The sequence below is a fragment of the Pseudophryne corroboree genome, chromosome 5 (assembly GCF_028390025.1).
Source record: "Pseudophryne corroboree isolate aPseCor3 chromosome 5, aPseCor3.hap2, whole genome shotgun sequence".
Taxonomy (NCBI): Eukaryota; Metazoa; Chordata; class Amphibia; order Anura; family Myobatrachidae; genus Pseudophryne; species Pseudophryne corroboree.
The window spans coordinates 490,966,589-490,990,870 of NC_086448.1; the positions used below are offsets into that span (position 1 = coordinate 490,966,589).

The following is a 24,282-nucleotide window of genomic DNA, read 5'->3' on the forward strand; positions in this document are numbered from 1 at the left end:
AGCAAGAAAAGGTCTTCCCTCCTGGGATATTTCCACCATGGTCCAAGCCAGGAAGATGGTGACGTCAAACCATTATCATCGTATCTAGAAAAAGTATGTTTCCTGGTGTGAAAGTAGAAGAGTGTCTCCTGTGGAATTTAGAGTTGGTCGTTTTCTACTTTTCCTGCAAGTGGGAGTAGATATGGGCCGACGTTTAGGCTCCATCAAAGACCAGATTTTGGCGCTCTCTGTTTTCTTCCAGAAACAACTTAACCATGTTGACGGAAGTACAAACTTTCCTAAAAGGAGTTCTTCATATGCAACCACCCTTCGTACCGCCCACGGCTCCGTGGGATCTCAATGTGGTTCTGTCCTTTCTTCAACCACACTGTTTTGAACCCTTACATAGGATGGAGTTAAATTTTCTCACCTGGAAAACGGTGATGTTATTAGCATTGGTGTCTGCAAGGGGTTCACTACGGCTGGCCGGCGGTCGGGCTCCCGGCGACCAGCATCCCGGCGCCGGGAGCCCGACCGCCGGCTTACCGACAGCTTGGCGAGCGCAAATGAGCCCCTTGCGGGCTCGCTGCGCTCGCCACGCTACGGGCACGGTGGCGCGCTACGCGCGCCACACTATTTTATTCTCCCTCTATGGGGGTCGTGGACCCCCACGAGGGAAAATAATTGTCGGTATTCCGGCTGTCGGGCTCCCGGCGCCGGTATACTGAGCGCCGGGAGCCCGACCGCCGGCAAACAGAAGACCACCCGTCTGCAAGATGTGTCTCTGAATTGGGGGCCTTATCCTGAAAGAGCCCTTATTTGGTTTTTCATGAAGACAGGGCGGAACTCAGGACCCGTCCTCAGTTTTTGCCAAAAGTGGTTTCAGCTTTTCATGTTAATCAACCCATTGTGGTTCCGGTGTTGACTGACACTTCCATTGGGCCAGAGTCCTTGGATGTAGTGAGGGCTCTGAAGATTTATGTCAAGAGGACGGCTCGTCATCAGATATCTGATTAGCTGTTTGTCCTTTATGATGCCACCAAGATTGGTCGTCTGGCTTCCAAGCAATCCATTGCTCATTGGCTCAGGTTGACCATTCAACAGGCCTATACTTCGGCGGCTCTGCCTTTGCCGACGTCTATTCAGGCCCACTCAACGAGGTCTGTGGGCTCTTCCTGGGCGGCTGCCCGGGGTGTCTCAGCCTTGCAGTTATGCTGAGCTGCTACTTGGTCTGGTTTGAACAGTTTTGTGGAATTATATCGGTTCGACACCTTGGCCAGGGATGACCTTCAGTTTGGTCAGGCGGTTTTACAGGGGTCTCAGCACTCCGGTTTGGTAGCTTTGGAACTTCCCCATGCTATTAAAGTACAGTATCCACTAGGACGTTAGAGAAATTAGGAATTTAATACCTACCGGTAATTCCTTTTCTCTAACGTCCTAGTGGATGCTGGGAACTCCGTAAGGACCATGGGGAATAGCGGGCTCCGAAGGAGGCTGGGCACTCTAGAAAGATTTAGGACTACCTGGTGTGCACTGGCTCCTCCCACTATGACCCTCCTCCAAGCCTCAGTTAGATTTCGTGCCCGGCCGAGGTTGGATGCACACTAGGGGCTCTCCTGAGCCCTTAGAAAGAAAGTATAATTTTAGGTTTTTTATTTTCAGTGAGACCTGCTGGCAACAGGCTCACTGCAGCGAGGGACTAAGGGGAGAAGAAGCGAACTCGCCTGCTTGCAGCCGGATTGGGCTTCTTAGGCTACTGGACACCATTAGCTCCAGAGGGATCGACCGCAGGCCCAGTCCTTGGTGTTCGGTCCCGGAGCCGCGCCGCCGTCCCCCTTACAGAGCCAGAAGCAAGAAGAGGTCCGGAAAATCGGCGGCAGAAGACATCAGTCTTCACCAAGGTAGCGCACAGCACTGCAGCTGTGCGCCATTGCTCCTCATGCACACTTCACACTCCGGTCACTGAGGGTGCAGGGCGCTTGGGGGGGGGGCGCCCTGAGCTGCAATAAAAACACCTTGGCTGGCAAAAATACCACAATATATAGCCCTAGAGGCTATATATGTGGTAAATTCCCCTGCCAGAATCCAGAAAAAAGCGGGAGAATAGGCCGCGGAAAAGGGGCGGAGCTATCTCCCTCAGACACACTGGCGCCATTTCTCCTTCACAGATCCGCTGGAAGGAAGCTCCCTGGCTCTCCCCTGCAGTCTACACTTCAGAACAGGGTAAAAACAGAGAGGGGGGGCACTAAATTTGGGCGCAATACATATATAATATAAAAAGCAGCTATAGGGGACATAACTTAGTTAGTCCCTGCATTATATAGCGCTCTGGTGTGTGCTGGCATACTCTCACTCTGTCCCCCCAAAGGGCTTTTGTGGGTCCTGTCCTCATTCGGAGCATACCTTGTGTGTGTGCGGTGTGTCGGTACGGCTGTGTCGACATGTTTGATGAGGATAATGATGTGGAGGCGGAGCAGATGCCTTTAGAAGGGATGTCACCCCCTGCGGGGCAGACACCTGAGTGGATGGGCTTATGGAAAGTAATGAGTGCACGTATAGACTCCTTATATAAGAAAATCGACGACATGCCAAATGTGGGACAGCCGACTTCTCAGCTCGTGCCTGCCCAGGCGTCGCATGGGTCGTCAGGGGCTCTAAAACGCCCGCTACCTCAAGCAGACCCAGATGTCGACACGGATACTGACACCAGTGTCGACGACGATGAGTCAAACCTGATGCCCACTAAGGCCATTCACTGTATGATTGAGGCAATGAAAGAGGTGTTAAACATTTCTGATATAACTACTGGCACCACTAAAAAGGGTATTATGTTTGGAGAGAAAAAACTACCCGTAGTTTTTCCCCCATCAGATGAATTAAATGAAGTGTGTGAAGAAGCGTGGGCTTTCCCTGATAAAAAATTGGTAATTCCTAAGAAGGTACTAATGGCGTTCCCTTTCCCGCCAGAGGATAGGTCACGTTGGGAAACACCCCTAGAGTGGATAAAGTGCTCACACGTTTGTCTAAAAAGGTGGCACTACCGTCTCCGGATACGGCCGCCCTCAAGGAACCTGCTGATAGAAAGCAGGAGGCGATCCTGAAGTCTGTATATACACACACAGGCATTATACTTAGGCCAGCTATTGCGTCAGCTTGGATGTGCAGTGCTGCCGCTGCGTGGTCAGATAAACTGTCAGAAAATATTGACACATTAGACAGAGACACGATCCTGTTAACCATAGACCATATAAAAGACTCAGTCTTATATATGAGAGATGCACAAAGGGAAATCTGCCGATTGGCATCTAAAGTAAGTGCATTGTCCATTTCTGCTAGGAGAGGCTTATGGACTCGCCAGTGGACAGGAGATGCAGATTCAAAAAAGCACATGGAAGTGTTACCATATAAGGGTGAGGAATTATTTGGGGATGGTCTCTCGGACCTAGTTTCCACAGCAACGTCTGGGAAGTCAGCATTTTTACCCCATGTCCCCTCACAGCCTAAGAAGGCGCCGTTTTATCAGGTTCAGTCCTTTCGGACCCAGAAAAACAGGCGTGGAAAAGGCGGGTCTTTTCTGTCCAGAGGCAGAGGTAGGGGAAAAAGACTGCAACAAACAGCAGGTTCCCAGGAGCAAAAGTCCTCCCCCGCTTCTTCTTCCAAGTCCGCCGCATGACGGTGGGGCTCCACAGGCGGAGCCAGGTACGGTGGGGGGCCTCCTCAAGAATTTCAGCGATCAGTGGGCTCGCTCACAGGTGGATCCCTGGATCCTTCAAATAGTATCTCAGGGGTACAAACTGGAATTCGAGGCGTCTCCACCCCACCGGTTCCTAAAATCTGCCTTGCCGATTGCTCCCTCAGACAGGGAGGCGGTGCTAGCGGCAATTCACAAGCTGTATTCCCAGCAGGTGATAATCAAGGTACCCCTACTTCAACAAGGCCGGGGTTACTATTCCACACTATTTGTGGTACCGAAACCGGACGGTTCGGTGAGACCCATTTTAAATTTGAAATCCTTGAACACATACATAAAAAAATTCAAGTTCAAGATGGAATCGCTCAGGGCGGTTATTGCGAGCCTGGACGAGGGGGATTACATGGTATCCCTGGACATCAAGGATGCTTACTTGCATGTCCCCATTTACCATCCTCACCAGGAGTACCTCAGATTTGTGGTACAGGATTGCCATTACCAATTCCAGACGCTGCCGTTTGGACTGTCCACGGCACCGAGGGTATTTACCAAGGTGATGGCGGAAATGATGATACTCCTTCGAAAAAAGGGAGTTTTAATTATCCCGTACTTGGACGATCTCCTAGTAAAAGCGAGGTCCAAGGAACAGTTGTTGGTGGGAGTAGCACTATCTCAGGAGGTGCTGCACCAGCACGGCTGGATTCTGAATATCCTAAAGTCACAGCTGGTTCCGACGACACGACTACTGTTCCTGGGTATGATTCTGGATACAGTCCAGAAAAAAGTGTTTCTCCCGGAGGAGAAAGCCAGGGAGTTGTCATCTCTAGTCAGAGACCTCCTGAAACCAAAACAGGTATCAGTGCATCGCTGCACGCGGGTCCTGGGAAAGATGGTGGCTTCTTACGAAGCAATTCCCTTCGGCAGGTTCCATGCCAGAATCTTTCAGTGGGACCTGTTGGACCAGTGGTCCGGATCGCATCTTCAGATGCATCGCTTGATAACCCTGTCTCCAAGAACCAGGGTGTCGCTACTGTGGTGGCTGCAGAGTGCCCATCTTCTAGAGGGCCGCAGGTTCGGCATACAGGACTGGGTCCTGGTGACCACGGATGCCAGCCTTCGAGGCTGGGGGGCAGTCACACAGGGAAGAAACTTCCAAGGACTATGGTCGAGTCAGGAGACTTCCCTTCACATAAATATTCTGGAACTAAGGGCCATCTACAATGCCCTAAGTCAAGCAAAATCCCTGCTCCTACACCAGCCGGTGCTGATCCAGTCAGACAACATCACGGCAGTCGCCCATGTAAAGCGACAGGGCGGCACAAGAAGCAGGATGGCGATGGCGGAAGCCACAAGAATTCTCCGATGGGCGGAGAATCATGTACTAGCACTGTCAGCAGTGTTCATTCCGGGAGTGGACAACTGGGAAGCAGACTTCCTCAGCAGACACGACCTCCACCCGGGAGAGTGGGGACTTCATCCAGAAGTCTTCCAGATGCTGGTAAACCGTTGGGAAAAACCACAGGTGGACATGATGGCGTCCCGCCTCAACAAAAAGTTAAAAAGATATTGCGCCAGGTCAAGGGACCCTCAGGCGATAGCTGTGGACGCTCTAGTGACACAGTGGGTGTACCAGTCGGTTTATGTGTTCCCTCCTCTGCCTCTCATACCAAAGGTATTGAGAATAATAAGAAAGCGAGGAGTAAACACCATTCTCGTGGTTCCGGATTGGCCAAGACGAGCGTGGTACCCGGAACTTCAAGAGATGCTCTCAGAGGACCCGTGGCCTCTACCGCTCAGACAGGACCTGCTACAACAGGGGCCCTGTCTGTTCCAAGACTTACCGCGGCTGCGTTTGACGGCATGGCGGTTGAACACCGGATCCTAAAGGAAAAGGGTATTCCGGAAGAAGTCATTCCTACGCTTATTAAGGCCAGGAAAGATGTTACGGCAAAGCATTATCACTGCATATGGCGGAAATATGTTGCATGGTGCGAGGCCAAAAAGGCCCCAACAGAGGAATTTCAACTAGGTCGATTTCTGCATTTCCTGCAAGCAGGAGTGAATATGGGCCTAAAACTAGGCTCCATTAAAGTACAGATCTCGGCTCTGTCGATTTTCTTTCAAAAAGAACTAGCTTCAGTACCTGAAGTTCAGACATTTGTGAAAGGAGTGCTGCATATTCAGCCCCCATTTGTGCCTCCTGTGGCACCTTGGGATCTCAACGTGATGTTGAGTTTCTTAAAATCACATTGGTTTGAGCCACTAAAAACCGTGGATCTGAAATATCTCACGTGGAAAGTGGTCATGTTATTGGCCTTGGCTTCAGCCAGGCGAGTGTCAGAATTGGCGGCTTTATCATGTAAAAGCCCTTATCTGATTTTCCATATGGATAGGGCAGAATTGAGGACTCGTCCCCAGTTTCTCCCTAAGGTGGTGTCAGCGTTTCACCTGAACCAGCCTATTGTGGTGCCTGCGGCTACTAAGGATTTGGAGGACTCCAAGTTGCTAGACGTTGTCAGGGCCCTGAAAATATATGTTTCCAGGACGGCTGGAGTCAGAAAATCTGACTCGCTGTTTATCCTGTATGCACCCAACAAGCTGGGTGCTCCTGCTTCTAAGCAGTCTATTGCTCGCTGGATTTGTAGTACAATTCAGCTTGCACATTCTGTGGCAGGCATGCCACAGCCAAAATCTGTAAATGCCCATTCCACAAGGAAGGTGGGCTCATTTTGGGCGGCTGCCCGAGGCGTCTCGGCTTTACAACTTTGCCGAGCAGCTACTTGGTCAGGGGCAAACACATTTGCAAAATTCTACAAATTTGATACCCTGGCTGAGGAGGACCTGGAGTTCTCTCATTCGGTGCTACAGAGTCATCCGCACTCTCCCGCCCGTTTGGGAGCTTTGGTATAATCCCCATGGTCCTTACGGAGTTCCCAGCATCCACTAGGACGTTAGAGAAAATAAGAATTTACTCACCGGTAATTCTATTTCTCGTAGTCCGTAGTGGATGCTGGGCGCCCATCCCAAGTGCGGATTGTCTGCAATACTTGTAAATAGTTATTGTTAACTAAAGGGTTATTGTTGAGCCATCTGTTGAGAGGCTCAGTTGTTTTTCATACTGTCAAACTGGATATAGTATCACGAGTTGTACGGTGTGATTGGTGTGGCTGGTAAGAGTCTTACCCGGGATTCTAAATCCTTCCTTATTATGTCTGCTCGTCCGGGCACGGTGTCCTAACTGAGGCTTGGAGGAGGGTCATAGTGGGAGGAGCCAGTGCACACCAGGTAGTCCTAAATCTTTCTAGAGTGCCCAGCCTCCTTCGGAGCCCGCTATTCCCCATGGTCCTTACGGAGTTCCCAGCATCCACTACGGACTACGAGAAATAGAATTACCGGTGAGTAAATTCTTATTTTCTCGTAGTCTGTAGTGGATACTGGGTGCCCGCCTGCTTACTTGTGTAAGTATTTGAGTGGTCCGCCATTGCGGTCTCTTTATGTTGTTGGGATAGCTGTGCTATCCTGGTTGGGTTGGTGTTGCTATCCTCTGTTCTGGTTAGCGCCCTCCTTTTTGGTTATGGTTGTGTGTTGGCTTGTTACCTCACCGCTGTTGTATTTATTCCTTCTCTCTTGGTATGTCCATCTCCTCGGGCACAGTTTTCCTAGACTGAGTCTGGTAGGACGGGCATAGAGGGGAGGAGCCAGCACACACATACACGCACTAAAGGTTTTAAAGTGCCAAGATCCAGTGGACCCGATCTATACCCCATGGTACTAAAGTACAGTTCCCCAGTATCCACTTTGGACTACGAGAAAAGGAATTACTGGTAGGTATTAAATTCCTATTTAAGTCACAATTTTTAAGAAATCTTATAATATAGTTGCTATGAGCCACCTGTGGATTGGAACAATCAAATCCACTAACACAACTAAAAAGCAACATATGCAAATTTGGATCAGCACTAATAAAATCACTACAGCAATACTGCTAAATAAATTAAAGACTCAAAAAGATATTATATATACAGATTTAATAATCTAATTGAATGCCAATACAATAAAATATCATTCAATATCATTTCAACAATATGCATATACATACATTTGGACACGATGGCCAGTGTAATGGTTAGCATTACTGCCTCACAGCACTGAGGCCATGGGTTCAATTCCAACTAAGGCTCTAACTGTGTGTATTTTATATACTATCCCCGTACTTGCGTGGCTTTCTTCCGGGTACTCCAGTTTCCTCCCACAATCCAAAGATATACTGGTAGGTTATTTGGCTCCCAACAAAGCCTAACCCTGGTTTTGTATATGTGTGCGTGGGCGGTGTACATGTGGTAAGAAATAGAATGTAAGCTCCACGCGGCAGGGACTGATGGGAATGGACAAATATTCTCTGAAATATGTGTGCGCTATATAAAAAGTTGCCTGCCGGCAGACAACTCCACTGCCGTACCAAGGACGCTAGCAGAGTTTGATTTATTCCGCAATCTACATGTTTCACCTGTTCCAAGGCTTCCTCAGGATTGCAGATAGCAGATCTGGCTATCTGCAATCCTGAGGATGTCTTGGAATAGGCGAAATGCGTTGAATTCTGCTAGCATCCGTGGTACGGCGCTGTGGTTGTCTACCAACAGACCGATGGTGATCCCACTATAGCACCATCGAGTATATAGCAAGTTTGGTATGCTCTAAAACCCCAGTCCCCATTCAACATTTCCTTATAGTGGGCTTTGATAGTACTCCCACTGGTTTAAGCAGCAACCTAGCAGCAAGACTGCCCGACTGTGCTGCAATTAGCAGTGAGCTGACTTCCTGTCGGAAGGCACTCTCTGCCTTTCGGCAACCCTAGCTGGCTTCTATGGGCTGCAGCCGATGCAGTCCATAGAAGCTGGAGTTTTGCGCATGCGCAGTACTGTCACCACTACTGCGCATGAGCCAGACTTGATGTCTGTCAACTACATTGTACAAGTGCCAGGACCTTGCTGACGGCAGGGACAAAGTGGCAGGGACCCAGAAGCCCCCTCCTCCATATCTCCTGTGTTTTAGGTGCAATCCAAATAAAAAATCACTTGTATTAAATTAGTCACTTGTGAGGTACGGGCTCTGTAAAAGTGAAGCAGTCACTGCTGATATATTATGCTTCGGGTCTCAGCTCCCTGCAGCTGTTTGCTTTGTCCTCTTACTGTTCCTGCTACGGCCGTGATAATTCATTCAGCCAGGGAGATATGCAAATTCAAAGTCCGCAATAAGCACTGGATCAAATTCAAGCCTAGTGCAGGCAATGGATATTGTAGGTGCCTCTGATGGATTTCGCTCATCTGTTAGTGGGCTTTGTAAAACACTCAAAGAGTTTATAATTGTATTTAAATTTGCAAATTTAAAGTTGTCTGTGGTTGATTACCCAACATTGGTGTCCCAAGTTACATGAGTTTACTGTTTTATTCATTGTTTTTAATAATAAAGAAAAAAGAATTATAAAATAAATATAATATATTGTAGCATGAGCTTATATCTTGAACATTAGCTAATAGGTCTGAAGATACCCATAATCATGTTGCTTGGCCTATTATTAGACAATAAATATTTACAGATATGTGCTCATACATCTTGCCTCAATACGCCACGCAGTGGGAAATGCCTTTTGTAAGTGAGCTGGCAGGTCCCGTGTAACTCCGTTAGCACTGGGCGTCTCTTTTTGCCAAAAATGTGAAAAGGACTCACAAGCAGACTCTGCTGATTAAAATGATATGCAGCATGCCTATGTTCTGTGTATGGCTGAGCCTGTATCTGCATATCAAATGCTACATTACAGTTTTCTAGGAAATCTCTATAGCGGTCCATTTCTTATGCAGATGCAGCTACAGTCACACACAGAATATAGGCATGCTGCATATTCTTTTAATCAGCATAAATTGTTTTTGCCTCCTATTCACACCTATTCATGTTTTGCAAATAAGACACATTTTGATGGAAAAAGTGGCACGTAAAGACGCTTGGCGGTACTGAGTCACATCACGGCATTACTAGAAGGGCTGTTTAGCATGCAGGGAGGCTAGATGTAAGTGGACACATCTGTAGCATGTTGGTAGATCAATGTGAAATGCTTCATGAATATTAATAATAGTATATGCTTATTTATATAGCAATTCTTTATTTACTTGGACCTTGACATACTGCTTGTCATTGAAGCAGCCTAAATTGCCAATTAGTACTGACTGATTACAAACTACACAGAACTATTTTAGAATGTAGAGTTAAAGTATAAATGTACTTGGAACTATCCACCACATGAAAACACAAAATAATATTGTTTCTAAACTATAAGTTATGATGTGATACACTGCCTTGGAAACAGTGCTCCTGGTGTTTTTCTATAACCTTCCAATTATTCCCAACTTGTGTTTGTCATTTCTTTCCTCTATTCTCAATTGACCTTTCATACAATTCATTTATACTGTACTTATGGAAGAGATGTCTGTGAAACCATCTTCATCTCCTGTCTATGACACAGAAAGACGGGAATCTGGGTAAAACATCCCAGATTGTTGTAGATTTTGTTTTAAGAATGTCACACTGGTAGTTTAGAAAATGAGCTGTTATTCTATAATTAGATTGTTCCTTTAAGGTAGTTAACTAATTAATGCTAGAATTTATCTAGTTACCTGAAATGTCATTACTAGGGTATTCTTGTATTAATCTCACATAAAGGGGCCAATTACATTCTTATGTGAGACTTTAGATCCCTGGCTTTCTTCCTGCAATGGGTACTATTTCCCACAATAATGCCTATTGTTAATTGCATCAGGGCCGTAACTAGGTGTGTGTGGAGTGTGCCACCGGACATAGCGCTGCAGGGTAGGGGGCACTGTTGGCAGCACTTGTCAATTTTCTGTTTTAATTACATTAATTTGCAGCTTCCCCCCTTTTTGAAGATTAGCATCTCCTAACCGCCCCTGTCTCCTACACCCTCACCCCAACTGTCATTGATACCTATACAGCATTCATGGACTTGATAGCTCTTTGTTGTTCAGTCCTTCATTACTTTTCGGTATGATGTTGTGCCCAAGATTCGAATCCGTTGTCTATGGCATGAATGTAGTATAAAGAGGATTTGTGTCCAAATCCATTTTCTTGCAGTGTTCTATAAATGTGTGTGTGGGAAGATGTGGGAAGGGGCATCATAGCATGGGCTTTTTCTAGGATCAGTTTTGTCGTGCCTCTTCCCTGCATGACATAAGCATGCCACTTATGTCCCTATTGGAAAAAAGGGGGCTGGGGTGGTGGGCACCAATTCTCTTTTTGGCACAGGGCACCAAAAAATCTAGTTACGGCACTGACGTAAGTGATGCAGCTGTCAGGTCTCAACTAACCCGTAGCTCTACTTAACGCAGATTTCTGCTTGCACCACAGGAGGGTGTGAACAGAAATACAGCCTCAGTCGCGAATAATTGAATAAATCTCCACATATGAATTGAATCACCGTCATAGAGACAAAGATAACCACAACGTGATGTTGTAGTGGAACAGCCACAGTTTTACTAATGCAATTAGACATAACGCAGAAATAGCAAAACATAAAGTTTGTATACAATACAATAACACGTATATCGTGTAATAACAAATCATAGGAAATGATGGTCCATTAAGCTATAAACACAGATATAAACCAAGATATGTCTGTAAGATACATACCAGATGAAAACAATGCTGATTTTCCTATTCAGCTGCAACGTATGGCAACTTTAAAGGCACTAGCTGTAAGATCAGAAACATAGGAGGAATGTAATAGGATCCATTTTTTTTAAAGTGTCAATTTCTGGCAAGTTCTCGGTGAGATTGTTATTGCCATGTGTAATACAATGCGAGTACAGCCTAATGCTGGGTTCACACTGGTAGATAATTGATCTGCAGATATATCTAAAGACAGACTGGGCAGTGTGTTGAGCATACACACTGCCTGATCTGTCGGGACTGACGTCATGAACCTTGCGGGCGTTTACATACGCCCGCCCAGTTCAGCCGTCACTCATTGCTGGCGTGTGCAGCAAGCGTACAGGCAGTCGGCTGACCACCCGTACACACAGCACGCTGCACCAATATATCGTGCAGCGGACATTTTTCCAGTGATTTGCACATGCACAGTAGAGATTAGTCACTGCTAATATGCGGGAATGCCAGAGTCTACTGCGCCACAGAGAGGAAGGGGCCCTCACAGAGTCTGTAGTCAGGCCCCTCTTCTCTTAAACTGCCCCTGGTAGATCTGTCGCTGTTTAGATGTCTTTATAAAACTATGACATGTTTCCTTTCTTTGTACCTTGCGCTAACCCTAAGAGACAGGTTACATTTATGGATTTTGCTGACCTTAAGACTACTATACTTTCATATCAAACCATGCATATGAACAAAATTGATTTTATACATCTAGAACAAAACAGAATCAGAAAGGATATAGGTAAAGTTAGAAGTTCTATTTCTGACTGGTACTTTGGCCAATGAGGTGTCAGAACTGGGAGATGCTGTGAAGCAGCCAGAGTGTGGCATCACAGACAGCAGGACTAGTTCCAGTAGCTAAAAATAATAACAATTGCCAGGTGATACGTTCAGCTCCAGCTAGCAGGGGATGCAGGGGTTAAGCTTGTCTGACAGGTTGTAGTACATTTTCTTCCAGCTGAGGGTCCAGGAGTGCAGCATGGAGCGGTGGGGGCCTTCTTGTCTGGGGGGTGCCCTTGTTCATTTTCTTCCTTTGGTGCAGGTGGACAGGTGGAGTCCTGCAGGCAGCCAGTGAGAGTTGTGAGGAGAGGGAAGTGATAGAGCCTCCTGCTCTCTCTCTACTTGACTTGTGCTAAATAGACGTTAAGGGTCTATTCATGAAGCAATGAAAAGAGCGGAGAAGTGAGCCAGTGGAGAAGTTGCCCATGGCAACCAATCAGCATTGACGTAACATTTATAATTTGCATACTATAAAATTATACAGAGCAGCTGATTGGTTGCCATGGGCAGCTTCTCCACTGGCTCACTTCTCCACTCTTTTCACTGCTTCATGAATAGACCCCTTAGGCCGGGATGTAATGAAGTCTGAGTGCGGTGGCCATGCAGGATGCAAGCCAAACTGGGACGCTTCTTTAAAAGGACAATCTAAACCATTCCTTGTACATGATTGCCCCTTTAAAGAAACATCCGAGTTCGGCCAGCATGTGCACGGTCACCGAACTCAGACTTCTTTACATCCCGCCCCATGTCTGCTATATAATAAATACTAAATAGAATAAGTGAAGCACCTCACATTATCTCTTACCTGCAGAATCCCATGCAGCAGTTACATTGTGTGAAGTGCTATTTAACACATCGGTCATACACAATATGAAAGCAGATAATGTAGAAATAATAAATTTTTTGTATCTGCATACATGTAATGATTTTGCCACTGCTATACAACTGTATCAGACAGCTATTACTATAAAAGGATAAGCACACTTCTGCAATTGTTTTTTAACATATCAACATGATTACTTGCTGGTCTGTATAAAGAGTCCTGACAGAGCAGCACCACCAGTATCCTTGTGCATGCGCTGTCTTTGCTGATTGAGATCTCACACATACGTATATAGGGCCAGACACAAGGAAGTAGCTACAATAGGTGAAAGGAGTGCAGCTGTTATGGGGCCCAGAGCTGAGAGGCCCACATTCCCTGTCACAGTTACATGTGTTATATACATTTTTCACCATTGGGTGAAAAACATAAGGGTCCAAACATTAATTTGCCTTGTGGCCTACAATATATCTAGGTATGCCCCTGGACCTGCTCATATTAATGTGGTATAAAATGAACTGGAGGGCATTATAATGTATGATAATGTGAACTGGGGCAGTGTAATGTGGTTGAATATGAAGTGTATAAAATAAATGTAGGTGGTATTTAATGGTATGAATCAAGTGGTGAAGCTGCCTTTCTATCACCCAGGGCAAAGGCTCACCACGGTGCCCCCCCCCCCCCTTCCCCCTTCTCCTTGTTTTACAGAAGTCATTATAGATCCTGTTATTGGAACTAGTATATTTGACATAACATTTACCAGGTCTAGGAGGTCATTCCCCCACCCTCACTACTGTGCTTCACTTATCCGAGCCACAACATCTTTGGGGCAGCTGCTGGCCTTTCCCCTCACTGTGTCCTCTGCAGTTTGGGATCCGATGGTGGGGCAGAGTGGAAGTGTTGATCTCAGGACAGGCCATTCAAGATTATTATACAGATTTTCCCAAGTTTATGGACATCGTTTATTTTTTAATTCTAGCCCAGGTTGAAAGAGAGTGCTTACTTTCTGTATTTCAGAGAAATACCTACAGTAAGTTATTTTGTCATTAGTTCACCCCGGGTTTATGCCACATAAATGTTCTGATATTTACATCAGATGATTATCAAATTATCTATTACCCTAAAAAACTGTGACACTCCAGTACAAAAGCAGAAAGGGTTTTGATGCAACCGAGTGGCTGAACATTCCATTATTGGAGTTCCCAAGGAATTCATTAAATAAATACTGTTGTGAAATCTATTGCCATCTGTTTTGTTTCACACACACACAAAGTTTTTTCCTCCTTTTAGTCTGTAGAGGTGTATGTGATGGGGGTGTCTCTTTCTCCAGCCTTGTTTGCTTTTGTTCTTGAGTCATAAGCAGTTACTCTTCGGACTCATTCCAGGAAGGCTGGCCAAGTTATCTTAGTACACTGTTGTCATATTTAGGTGATGCTACTCCTGTTTGGATAAATCAAAGGTTAATTCTCTTGTCTGTACATTTGGACAGGTCTATCCTTTTCTCTGTAGTCCAATAAGCCTAGGCTACAGCACTGATGGATTGTCCTCTTTAATGGCTGACAACATTCTCTTATCTAGGTGTGACAGTATACAATATAATGAACTCTTGTGGAATGTACCTGTAAATCTCTAGCTTGTGCTGATGAATATGTCAATGCAGATCTGTTATCTGTGCTGAGTATAGGAGTACACTAATGCATAGTACATAAACCCCAACTATAGTAATGAATTCATTTCAGCAAAAGTGAGCCCAATGCTGGCATAAAGTATATGCCGCTGCTCAGACATATGATTTGTGCCAGTATTAGGCACTCCCCCTTGGCAGATCCATCAAGGGGAGGTGGTGTACAAAGTACCTGTCTTTGAGGATAGCCATACCTAGCTACACAGCACCACACACAGTAAGAAAGTATTACATTGATGCCACACTGCCGAATACCTGTGACACAGGTATTTTTTGTCAGCACACAATGGACTTTTGGGAGTCATTCAGACGTGATTGCTCGCTAGCGTTTTTTGCAGTGCTTTGATCAGGTCAGAACTGCGCGTGCGTGTGCACTGCAATGCGCACGCGCGTTGCAGGGGTACAAAGCGGTTCGTTGCTCTGCGATGGGTTTGTGCAAAGAATCCATTTGCATGGCCGATTGCAAGGTGATTGATTGGAAGAAGGCTTTTGTGGGTGGCAACTGACCGTTTTCTGGGAGTGTTTGGAGAAACGCAGGCGTTCCCAAGTATTTGCAGGGCGGGTATCTGACGTCAATTCCGGTCCCGGACAGGTTGAAGTGATCACAGCAGCTGAGTAAGTCCTGGGCTACTCAAAAACTGCACAATTTTTTTTAGTACAGCTTGGCTGCACATGCGATCGCACACTTGCAAAGTTAAAATACACTCCCCGGTCGCGGCGACTATGCGATCGCAGGACTTCAAAAAACAGCTAGCGAGTAATCAACTCTGAATGACCCCCTTTATCAGTACTCCGCAGTATCATAATCAATATTGTTTTTAAGTGCCAAATTAGTGGCATGCTCAACAACGGATAGAGCTGCAGGAGATATATACAGTATATGAAATGATAGTACACGTACTTGCTACATGCTAGAATTGGCAGCTTTTCTTACTTTGCGCCTTATTCAAGTTTGTTAGCAAGCCAAAAAAGTAATTGGGCAAAACCATGTTGCACTGCAGGTAGGGCAGATGTAACATGTGCAGAGAGAGTTAGATTTGAGTGGGATGTGTTCAAACTGAAATCTAAATTGCAGTGTAGAAATTAAGCAGACAGTATTTACCCTGCACAGAAACAATATAACCCACCCAAATCTAACTCTCTCTGTACAGTACATGTTACATCTGCCCCACCTGCAGTGCAACATGGTTTTGCCCAATTGCTAACTTTTTTGGTTTGCTGACAAACCTGAATAACCCCCTTTGTGCAGTAAGTCTGTTCTAAAAATGGGAATTCTGAGCAACTGAAATAACTTCCTACATGTACAAGAAAAAACAAAAACAGCAGCTGAACTGAATACACAGTGTTGATGAAAATGTCTTCTGGTTGTGTTGTTGCACCATCAACATATGTGGAATTATTGTAGTATATGTAATGTTTATATTCTTGATTAGTTCCATCAACATAATAAAAGTGACAGTATACTGTATTTGCATTCAGTTTATTGTACGTTAAATGTGTATGAGTGCAGTATGTTACACTCTTTTCTTATTATATGTTTTAGTTACTAAAATGAATATCTTATGAATTTATATTACATGCACATTCTCACAAGTCAAAGCTCACTATTCTTGAGTTACTATTGATCTAAGATATTGTTTTCCTTGCAGATGATACATACTGTGAGTGCAATCGATAAGGATGACTCGTATAATGGACTTCAGTTTTCATATTCACTAGCTATTCCTCCAGTTCATAGTCCAAACTTTACAGTCAAAGACAACGGAGGTAATTATACAATTGTGTAAATATTTATAGAAATATATATATATATATATATATATATATAAAATGTGAAATGTGTTTGACTCTATTACACAATTATTGAGTCAAATTTTACATTTGGTTTTCAGATAATACGGCCAGCATATATACACGGAGAAATGGATATAGCCGCCACGAGATGAACACGTACCTGTTGCCAGTGCTCATTTCAGATTATGTATTCCCTGTGCAGAGTAGCACTGGAACTCTGACTATCCGTGTCTGTGCCTGCGACCACAAGGGTAATAAACAATCCTGTACTGCAGAAGCCCTCAGCCACCCCACTGGTTTGAGCACAGGAGCGCTGATTGCCATTTTGCTCTGCATTATTATCCTATTAGGTAAGACTCCAGAACACTGTAGTGAATGTCTTACCAATTGGTTGCTGCTTTGCTTATATGTTCAACAATATGAATAGGAAATTAAATAAAGGAATCCCATTCATTTTTATAATTGTGTTTTGCCCAAAACATGAATACCTTTTGTAGCTGCCACACTTTGCCTATTTGTATTTAATAAATACAAAAAAAAAAAGTGTAATGATCCATGATCCAATAAATATCACTATAAATTAAGATAGCTAGAAGGGTCATCTAGTAATAAAACTTTGCCTTCAAACAGCAGTAGAAATTCTAAAACAAATTCTAATACCAAAAACTATATTGTATTACATTATACTTTTCATTTAATACGTTTTTAGAATGTCATGTAGTCCTTGCAATAGTCAATGTATACACACCTGTTTTTTGTTGTTACAAAATGCAAATGTGAATCTAATAGAATTCAGCTGACATTTGGAATAGTCCTTCCACATAGCTACCAAGGGCTCTTTCTTGTATGGTCATCATCACTTCTAATGTACAGTACAAGAGAGTAGAACTGCCCTTTATGGCTTTCCAGACTGTGGTTATTGGGAGAATATTGGATTGCTGACATAAGTGTGGAATAGTTGTGTTTTCGTGAACAGCTAACAACAATAATTGTTCTTTGAGCTTTGTATCTGTAACATATAAATATTGATTTAAAAAAAATCTGAACTTTCGTAAAACAGGCTTGAAATGAGACTACGGCCGGGATGTTTTGAGAACCGATAATGGCAAAAAGTCCGATGCTTGCTTCTATAGCCGCAAACATCTGGTATTTTGCAAAGTTGGCTAATGTATTAGCTGCCACAAACCAGATTTTTCGGATGCTTTCGGCTCTAAAGTAGAGCGGCCAATAAAAAATGGATCCAGATGTTTTGCCCATGTTAAGTATGCAACTCGGCCGATGAAATGGAACCCGATATTGCAAGTCATATACAAAACAGCTCGAAGTGGTTATTTTTTGCCGAGTCAATCAGAGGCATCACCGGGTGTTTTGGCCCCCCTGTGTGCACTGTACACCCCTCCCCCCCGCGAACACGCGTGCCGGAGGAGCAACCACCCAAAAAGGGGGCATGGCCTAACAAAAGGGGGCATGGCCCCACGGGATCTCCGTTTCATCACTCCAGGGCGTGTCCAGCATCCCCGAAGAGTGGGGTATCTGTGTGCCGGTTCTTCATGTGTGACAGGAGCTAAGTGCTGCAGGAGAATATTACTCTGCAGCACCCAGCTCTTGTCACTGCAGAAGAGCACGCACTTTGGTGTCACCCCTTCCGAAGGTGACACCCGGTGCGGGCTGCACCCCCTGCACCCGGCTTGTGACCCCACTGAAATCAATTATAAGCACACTTTTAAGCAGATTTGCAATAAATAAACACTTTTCAACACATTTTGGCACAAAAAAAATAGATCTGTAAAAATAGTCCATGTAGTGTACATGTCATTTTTGCACATTTTGCACAGGAAAATGTGTCTGATACACATATGGATGCATTAGGATTCACAAGCAGCTTTTGCTGATTTGCGACTGTACTTAATTATGTTACAGTGTATGGCTGGAATACATTGTAGCATAACATTTTGTATGCAGATACAGTTGCTATTACACACAGAATATAGGCATACTGCATATCATTATAAACAGCAGGAGCTGCTTGTTCATCCTATTCACAGCATTTCGTTATAATGTTAAAATATAATGCTACAGTGTTTGGTTGGAATACACTGTAGCATAACATTTTGTAATACAGTTGCTATTACACACAGAATATAGGCATGCATTGTAAACAGCAGGAGTTGCTTGTCCTATTCGCAGCGCTTCGTTTTAGCAGCAAAACTATGTGAATAAGACGCTAAGCAGCTTCTGTTGTTTAAAATTATATGCAGCATACCTATATTCTGTGTGCAATAGCAACTGTATCTGCATAGATAATGTATGTTACAATGTATTCCAGCTAAACACTGTAACATAATTAGGTATGGTCGCACTTCCGCAAAGAATAAAGCCATGCCATTACATTGCTCGAGTTCCAGGAAATAGACGCACATTTGTAATGTCCGATATGGTGATATAATTTCCTGGGCGGCATTATTAGCTCCCATTACATCCCGGCCTATATCCGTGCTTGAATGTCACCAGTTCTAGAAGCATGGTTAGCCAAAAGAGATAAGCAGGACACATTTCCCTGTGTTCCCAGGGTTTAGTAATGCTGGTTGTTACAAGTATTAGTATGTCAACCTTTTGTGACAAGAAGGGTCTTACTCACTTATTGCATGTCAAAACTAATTTGCGTTTAACAACTTTGCATGATTTTTATATGACAGTTTTGTTTCATTTTCAATTGTAAATGTTTTTATTTGAGATGTATCTATTTAACATACAGCAACATTACATCCATTAGCATATTTAATTCTGAAACTATTTATTTTTTAAAAGTTATGTCTACTGTATGACCCTTTTTCCACCTAGTTAGTAGTACAGTATGTACTCTATATTGTTCCACATTTCAATGTTCTGATGCAATCAAACTCTATAGATAAGGGTGCATGTATTTTATGGCCTGAATTGCTTTCAGGTCACATGTCATGGGCAAGCACTGAGGGATTAAAAGCATGCAGAATACCCTCCTATACTACTTACTAAATATGTTATAAACAAAACTGATGAATGGCATTTCTAGTGATGAATAAGCACTTTCACTATTGCAGTATTGCCTATGTGTGTCTACATTTTTAATATCAAAATTATTAAATCCTAGAATAGAGTCACTTATTTAGCTGTTTTAGAAAAGGATACATTTTTTATTTAATAGGTGCTGTGTTTATTCAAGTGTAACACCCTGGGTGCGGCCGTGTAGAAGTGTCGTCCACGCTGTAGCTCTCTTCTTACAATTTCTCTGTTATGGTAGTGCCTCCACCTGAAGCTGTACTGGTCACAATGGTGATGAATGGGTCTTCCATCCACCAGAGATCGATTCAGGAAACCTTTGCCCCAACACCATTTACCTATTGTACGCAACATGTACCAACCACACAAGTTTGTTGCAAAAACCACCATTGTATATTTATTTATCTTAAATATAGGAAGGATGGTGGATAGTGGAACTTTTTGACTATCAAAGGGATAACCAATACAGGTTGAGTATCCCTTATCCAAAATGCTTGGGACCAGAGGAATTTTGGATATGGGATTTTTCCGCATTTTGGAATAATTACATACCATAATGAGATATCATGGTGATGGGACCCAAGTCTAAGCACAGAATGTATTTATGTTTCATATACAACTTATACACACAGCCTGAATGTCATTTTAGCCAATATTTTTTATAACTTTGTGCATTAAACAAAGTGTGTACATTCACACAATTAATTTATGTTTCTTATACACCTTATACACACAGCCTGAAGGTCATTTAATACAATATTTTAATAACTTTGTGTATTAAACAAGGTTTGTGTACATTGAGCCATCAAAAAACAAAAGTTTCACTATCTCACTCTCACTCAAAAAAGTCCGTATTTCGGAATATTCCGTATTTCGGATATTTGGATATGGGATACCCAACCTGTATTATAAACAGAAAAAAATGTAAAAATATGGACCCTTAACACAAAATTACTTGAAATAAGACATGCAGTACAGTAAGAGACTAGACAGATAGTAAAACACAAAAAGGGATGTAAATACTGTATCTATGTAGTAATATTGGAAACCACTATCACATGAGAATTATTGATAAAGATTACAAAATATCAACTTATGACATCAATTTTCACTGAATAGCATCTATGACAGGCATAAAAATCAAGCAATAAATGATAATGCACAATATAGAAGGTAAAATAAATGAGAATATTGTAAACTTTATATTGTAAAATATTGTAAATATTGTATATTGTATGTTGTAAAACAGAAGATTGAAGAAATACTGTAGCAATGATAATCAAAGGACATTTTACAGTAAGCAATGCACACTCCACTCCAATGAAATCCTTTGACTCTAAGAACCATAAAATAAGTTCTTTAGAACAAGATATCCAGAAATATAGTAATTATTCTACCAGTAGTGCTCTGAACTAACCGCCTAAATATTCCTATCTTCTAATAACACCTATACACAGCAATAAATACAGCCACACACTTAAGCATTCTTAGACGTTCAGCATAAAGTACGAAACACAGTTTAATAATGTCTAGTCCCCACAACATACTCTGCACCCCAAATATATGTCCTCTTCCTTACTACAGCCCGCTCTCCAGTCACAACTAGGATTAATTGCCCTGTCTCCCAGCGATAATGCTTCAACAGGCATATGCTCAGCCAGGTCTGACTGCACCATCCCAGTCAGCCTCCTGGTTCTGCTTCCTCTCTGTTGGCTCAGGAATGCAGTTTGGCACAAAACCAGACCATTTTATGGGCTCTGTTCTCCGTTTCCCACCAAGTCTGACTCTGCACACTCTCTGCATCTGATTGCATCAACAAGCTTCAGAGCACTCCCAGGCGGTGCTGATGGCCCTCTAGTAGCTAAGCAAGGGCCATCTTAGTGTAGTACACAGTAAATCTTTATTGTGTGTGGGTCTTTGCAGACCCCTGGATACTAAGGACATGGAAGACAAGGGGTTACATAAGTATAGGAGGAGACCGTACATGTGGTGTGTTAGGGGTCGTGGACCTCTGCAGAAAAGTGGAATTGCAGAAAAACGGAACACTGCTGTGGGTTAATCATAAATGCTGATAACATGCCTACACTTAGTATTTAGGGGCGGCTTGTGTCTCCCATGCTACAATGGAACCAGGGGTGTTCATTTGTTTAGCCCAGGAAAACCATGCATTTGGAGGATAGGAAACGTGTGTCATACCTGCTTGACTAATTTCAGTGCAGTTCTCCTCTTCAGCCTGGGGCAGCTGAAAGCATTTCGATTCCCACCATGGCCCTAACTGTGTGGAGTTTGTATATTCTCCACGTAATTGCGTGGGTTTCCTCCGGGTGCTCCGGTTTCCTCCCACAATCCAAAAATATACTGGTAGGTTAATTGGCTTCCAACAAAAATTATCCCTAGTGTGAATGTGTCTGCGTGTACATGTGATAGGGAATATAGATTGTTAGCTCCACTGGGGCTGATGTGAAAGGGCAAATATTCTCTGTACAGCCCTGCGGAATATGTGTGCGCTATATAAATAACTGGTAATAATTAAATAATAATTAATCAATCAGAACAGTTGTGAAAAGCTCCCTCTTAAAGTCAAGGAAGCAGTGTCGTTTGCTCGTCAGTCTGGGAAGTGGAGGAGGAGTCTAAGGTATAAAAAGACTGGGGGGATTTATGATGATGACCGTGACAGCTGGTCGGTGACTAGGGAGTAGATCTTATTTAGCGACAGGGCCATGAACATTTACTGTGTGATGGTTACTGGCATGTGATCATCCTGACCAAATAAAACCATAGTGGAGAAGTTCAGAGTCAGTGCATGCTTCCATTACACAGCGTATCACTATAAATAGATAGATAGATAGATAGATAGATAGATAGATAGATAGATAGATAGATAGATAGATAGATAGATAGATACCAGGGTTCCTTAGAAGAGGCTGGCATGTCCCTTAATAAACTGCAAGATGCCACAATAGGAACCAGGCGGCACTCATCAGTTTTTTCAGCATAAGATAACGAATATTGAGCAATCAATTAAAGTAGAGGCATATCTTCCACCAGTGTTTCAAGGTACGCAGGGCGTTTTTCTCAAGGTACAATGCTCATACCTTTAAAAAACAAACTGTTACTGTCTTGCCTTAAGTGAGTGTGGTGTATCCAGGAAAACACAGCATTTCGTAAGCAACTACAGCCACAGTCATACACAAAATATAGGCATGCATGCTGCTGATTGTGCATAATATTCACAAAGCGATGCAAATAAGATGCATTTTTGGGTGAACATGCCCGAAAGATGCCCAACGTTAGTAAACGTGCTCACAACTAGGCGCTACTAGAAGGGTTGTTTAACGTGACTGCACCAATGATGTAGGAAGACACATCTGCAACTATTACCATTGGCGTATTGTTCATGTGTGCACTGTGTGTGGTGCACATGGGGGGCCCACAACACATACCCTGCACCCACATTCACTTACTTTCCTCTTCAAAGTCCTGCATCGGTGCTGCTGCTACAGCAGAAATCACTCAGAAAATAGCGCAGTGGCCATTTTCCCGGTGATTCACACATGTGCAGTAGAGTTTTGTAGCCGTGAACTTGGCACGTGCCATGTTTCCGGAGACCTATGCCACAAAGAGGAGGATGCCCGCACAGAGTGTACACACAGGCCCCTTCCTCTCTTTAATCACCCCTGCCTATTGCATAATGGTTTTGCCAGATTACAAAGGTTAATGGGCTATATGATATGATCACACAGAAGTATTGGATTGGGGTCAGGAGGATGTCAATAGCACATGCATTTCAATGGGTTCTAGATATAAAAGCACACATTCTGGTAAGTAATTTCTGTGATTTTGATATGTATGAGGATTTTGGTTTTAGGGAGTTTTAAAATAGTTGTTTACTGCACATTGTGGCCTGCCTTTACTATATGTAGTGCATTGCAAATCACCATGTACAGCACTAAAATCTATATGAATATTGCCGAAATGTCTCTTTACTAGACTCCATCCAGAAGAAATCACTGCTATAAACCAGGTATTTTTTTCTTACCTAAGCGAAACTGCTTTATTAATCTAGCACTGAGCCATATTCAGAACAGACCAAAAAGGATTACATAGCCATTTTCCAGTTTCATGCATGAAGGCATGTCATGTTAAATAAACACTGGCTAGTAATAATTCATCTAGTGCATAAATCATTTACAGACTATCCTTGTATAAGCCGACCAAACAAAAGAAAGTGGGTCTGCTGTACATTATGACATGATTATTAGGGAGAAACTAGACCTTTCCCTGGTGTTTATCACATTCACAAAAGGACAATGAAAATGCCTTCTCTGTATTAATAGATCTATTATATTTTGAGAAATGAGAAGTTAGTAGGAAATAATGTACTATCAATTAAATAGTCCAATTTCAAAAGTACCATAAAATTATCTCCCAAGAAGCCATTTATTTACACCAGCAGGAAGGAAGAGCAGTTCATTTCCTTGGTTTAAGACTTAATTGCCGTAACAGCTTTGTGATTATTTTCTCTTTAACAGTTGCTTTCGACAGGTAATGTATTTTCTTTGCTCAGAAGAGTACCTGAAATTTTAAGCATAATATAGACTAGCTTAATTCTTTTCAAAGTGAGTTTTGGGGGGCATAGTTATCATCTGTGGCTGGATTCTCCAGATGATTAAGTATCCACAAATTGCGGCGGTAGATACTTACGGGTAAATTTACTAAGCTGGGAGTTCTATTTAAGATGGGGGCTAGATGCGTCATCGCTTGGAAAGTGATAAAATG

The 24,282-nt window shown here is 43.3% G+C and overlaps 1 protein-coding gene and 1 long non-coding RNA gene across 3 annotated transcripts in view; one reads left to right on the forward strand and one right to left on the reverse strand.

Moving 5' to 3' along the window:
- The window catches only part of LOC134927889 (cadherin-6-like), a 470,497-nt gene that overhangs the window by 412,248 nt on the left and 33,967 nt on the right, over nucleotides 1-24,282 (forward strand). For both annotated transcript variants that reach the window (XM_063922971.1, XM_063922972.1), the window contains exons 10-11: nucleotides 16,320-16,437; nucleotides 16,563-16,814. In XM_063922971.1, the coding sequence (XP_063779041.1) occupies nucleotides 16,320-16,437; nucleotides 16,563-16,814 (370 nt within the window). The remainder of the gene's footprint in view (nucleotides 1-16,319; nucleotides 16,438-16,562; nucleotides 16,815-24,282) is intronic.
- The window catches only part of LOC134927890 (uncharacterized), a 32,239-nt gene continuing 28,203 nt past the window's right edge, over nucleotides 20,247-24,282 (reverse strand). The window contains exon 3 of the long non-coding RNA XR_010177766.1: nucleotides 20,247-20,404. This is a non-coding gene — a long non-coding RNA (uncharacterized LOC134927890). The remainder of the gene's footprint in view (nucleotides 20,405-24,282) is intronic.